We start from the raw sequence: 2,819 nt of genomic DNA, 5'->3' as shown, positions 1-2,819 counted from the left end.
AAATCCCAAACCTGCATCTAAATCAACTACTGCCTTGGTAGAGGACAGCAGCAATTTTGAAATAACTGTAAAAGTGATTGTTCAATGTTTTATACTTACTGTTGATGATAGAAATGGCAGCTCATTGGCTGGGTTATTAAGCACTAACATGGCCGCATAAATACAGATTAGTAGAGTGATTTCAATTAACCTGGTTTTGGACATATATAAATCAATGCTCGGTCAGGTCAAGAAAGCATCGATCAATTAACGACTCACCACCAGAAAATTGGCTACAAAAGGGCTCCTTGGATGAACAGGTTTGGTGAAGTTCAAGAAATGAATTGAAAGGGAACAAGCAAAGGGGAAGGTTTCAGGAAGCAAAGCAAAAAGAAACAGCAGTGACAGAGGAAGAACCGCAACAGTGACAGGAAGCCCCCTCAGATCGCAGAGTCGGTCAACAACGCTCTGTCTCCACATCAAGCACTGAAGTCCACTAATACCACGAACTCCACATAGTTGGCACAATGGTGACGTGGGAAGCTTCACTCTGAAGTTAGTTCAATTTCAAACAACAGCGACCTATTTGCAGACAAACGGATAAGTTCAAATGACCTGCAGTGCAATTTACTCAAACAGAGATACGTTCTTTTAGTACCAGAAATTCAGAACTTACATAAACATGATTTATTTTGATCATGGCCTAGTTTGTCAGACCAGCCAGTTGCATTTCGTTCGCCTTCTGAATCCATTCGATGAAGGACCTCTGAAGCCTAGGAGGTGCATGTGGAACCCACAGATTGAGGAAGTCTTTGATAAGCCGTATCCATCTCTCCAGCTTAGGGTCTCGGCGTCGCTGGATCGCCCACCTTCTGTCCCCAACACTGCTGATGCATCTCGGTGGCATCTTCGTCAGGCATGTCTTCTCAACCAGAAGGAACGCAGTGCCATGCTTGGACTTCCAGAAAATCTGATACGCCGTCGTATCAGCCTTCCGGTGAAGACAATCGATTGCCTTGGGAAGCATCAACTCGTCGAGCTCCTCGAGGCTAACGTTCGTGCGCACACCACTCTGCTCCGTACCGTTGATCACCACGATCGCAGAGCTCTCAACTTGGGGATCCAGGTCTTCGGAGGAGCCATGGGGGCTGAAGAGGAGCCCAAGCTTCAGATGCGGCGAGTTCTTGAGGCAGCTACTTTCACCTTCAACAGCTTTGCTTCTATCCATGTTGTACTCATCAGACAGCGGGATGTGGCCCTGTAGGGACACTTCGATAACAGGTTCCAGATCTGACGACTGTTTTACTGTGCTGCTGCTGCTATAGGAGGGCCGTTTCTGCTTGCAGCACATTGGGTTGGGGCGAAACCACCGGGTCATGTTGCTGTGGATGGTGTTCCAGTGTTCCTTGTGACTGGCCTCAACATATGGAACCCACAAGAAGTCCTGCGTAGGCAGCTGAGAGATTTCTTTGCGGGCGGATTCAGCGGTGGGCTTGAACTGAGGAGTGAAGAACATTTCTAAGCACTTGATGATGGTCCCAACTACGTCCATGCTCTCGGAGAGCCGCAATTTAGAACCTAGGCACAGGTTCTTCTCCGGTGCCTCATCGTCTTCATACACAAACAGGAGCTTGGCCTCCATTCCCCGGTCCTCGAAGCGAACGGGACGCACACAGAATAGGTGGTACTTGCTTCTCCTGACGAGCCTGTACCGTAGCTCTTGGCCGGCGAGAAGGCGTCCGATGAGAGGGTGGAGCATCATGTACCTGCGAGGCGTGCCACCGAGCTCCACGAACCTCAGGAACTCGCTGGCGCCATCGGCGAGACGCTCGAATCTTTCAACGGCGTAGCTGCTCAAGACATCATGGTTGTCGTCGCGGTTGAAGAAAGCCTTGACGAGTGATTTGGTGGCATGAGCCAGTCGCCTGGGAAAGGAAGAGCTCTTCACCTCCTGCTCTCTCACTTCATCATCGATAGCGCGCTTCTTGCACTCACGCAGCACGTCGTCGCACTCCCGAGCTGCGCGCTTCAGCTTCTTGCGCCAGCGCAGCAGGGACGACGCGCCCTTGATGTGCCATTGGCGAGATGTCTCGAGCACGGCCTCCAGCTTGATCTTCGCCATCTCCAGCCTCTCCATGTGCTGCTCCTTCTCATCAGCTGGTCTCCCTACCTGCCTGCCAATCAGACCAGCAAAGACCTGCTTCACCGTCTCCTCTGCAACCGCAGAACCAACCATCTCCGCCATTACTGAGGATTATATCTGCCAAGAAAGAAAGAAATATGATTTTTGCTCGCATAAGGAATTCCCAAGGAAATTGTGCCTCATTTTCATCTGGAAGCCGGTAAATTTCCAAGAATAGTGGCAAATGGAAATCACCGAAGTCTTCTGTGTTTACTGGACTGTACACTTAATTACATGAAGTAGTCATCACGTACAGTGACAGAGGAAGCCCCCTCTAATCGCAGAGTCAGTCAACACTTTGTCTCCACATACTAGTTCCCGTGCTATTGACTTAGAGCCATGCAATAGAGACCTACGAACACCACAAACTCCACATAGTCGTCCTTGCAGAGGAAAAAAATTGGGTGGAGGAGGGCTGCGAACTCCCTCCCCATGCACAGTCCCGCCCCCCAATAATGCCCGCGATGATGATGGCTTCCGCAGCTCCGTAAAGGCTCACGCGCACGCTCAAGCTCATAGCCACTCGCGCGACTCGCTAGCTGAAGCTCAGAGCCGATTCGATGACTCGCTCACTCAGGCTTTGAGCCTATCACGTAACGCCTGTGTCGCCCTCCAATCTTCATCGCAACCAAGAGAAGGAAAGGCTCAGCCATTGACA

The 2,819-nt window shown here is 50.5% G+C and overlaps 1 protein-coding gene across 1 annotated transcript; it reads right to left on the bottom strand.

Annotated features, from left to right (window-relative positions):
• Window positions 1–227: 227 nt before the first annotated feature.
• Window positions 228–2,471, bottom strand: LOC117847759 (uncharacterized). The gene is made up of 2 exons (XM_072292862.1): window positions 656–2,471; window positions 228–561 (listed from the first exon to the last, which is right to left on the bottom strand). Exon 1 carries the CDS (start codon window positions 2,222–2,224, stop codon window positions 683–685), a length of 1,542 nt encoding a protein of 513 aa, XP_072148963.1. The 5' UTR covers window positions 2,225–2,471; the 3' UTR covers window positions 228–561; window positions 656–682.
• Window positions 2,472–2,819: the final 348 nt, after the last annotated feature.

This window comes from Setaria viridis, chromosome 3 (genome assembly GCF_005286985.2).
Source record: "Setaria viridis chromosome 3, Setaria_viridis_v4.0, whole genome shotgun sequence".
Taxonomy (NCBI): Eukaryota; Viridiplantae; Streptophyta; class Magnoliopsida; order Poales; family Poaceae; genus Setaria; species Setaria viridis.
This window is presented reverse-complemented; position numbering and strand designations above follow the sequence as displayed.

Excerpts from the sequence above, each read along its gene's own strand:
- LOC117847759 (XM_072292862.1), bottom strand. The coding sequence starts at position 2,224 with ATGGCGGAGATGGTTGGTTCTGCGGTTGCAGAGGAGACGGTGAAGCAG.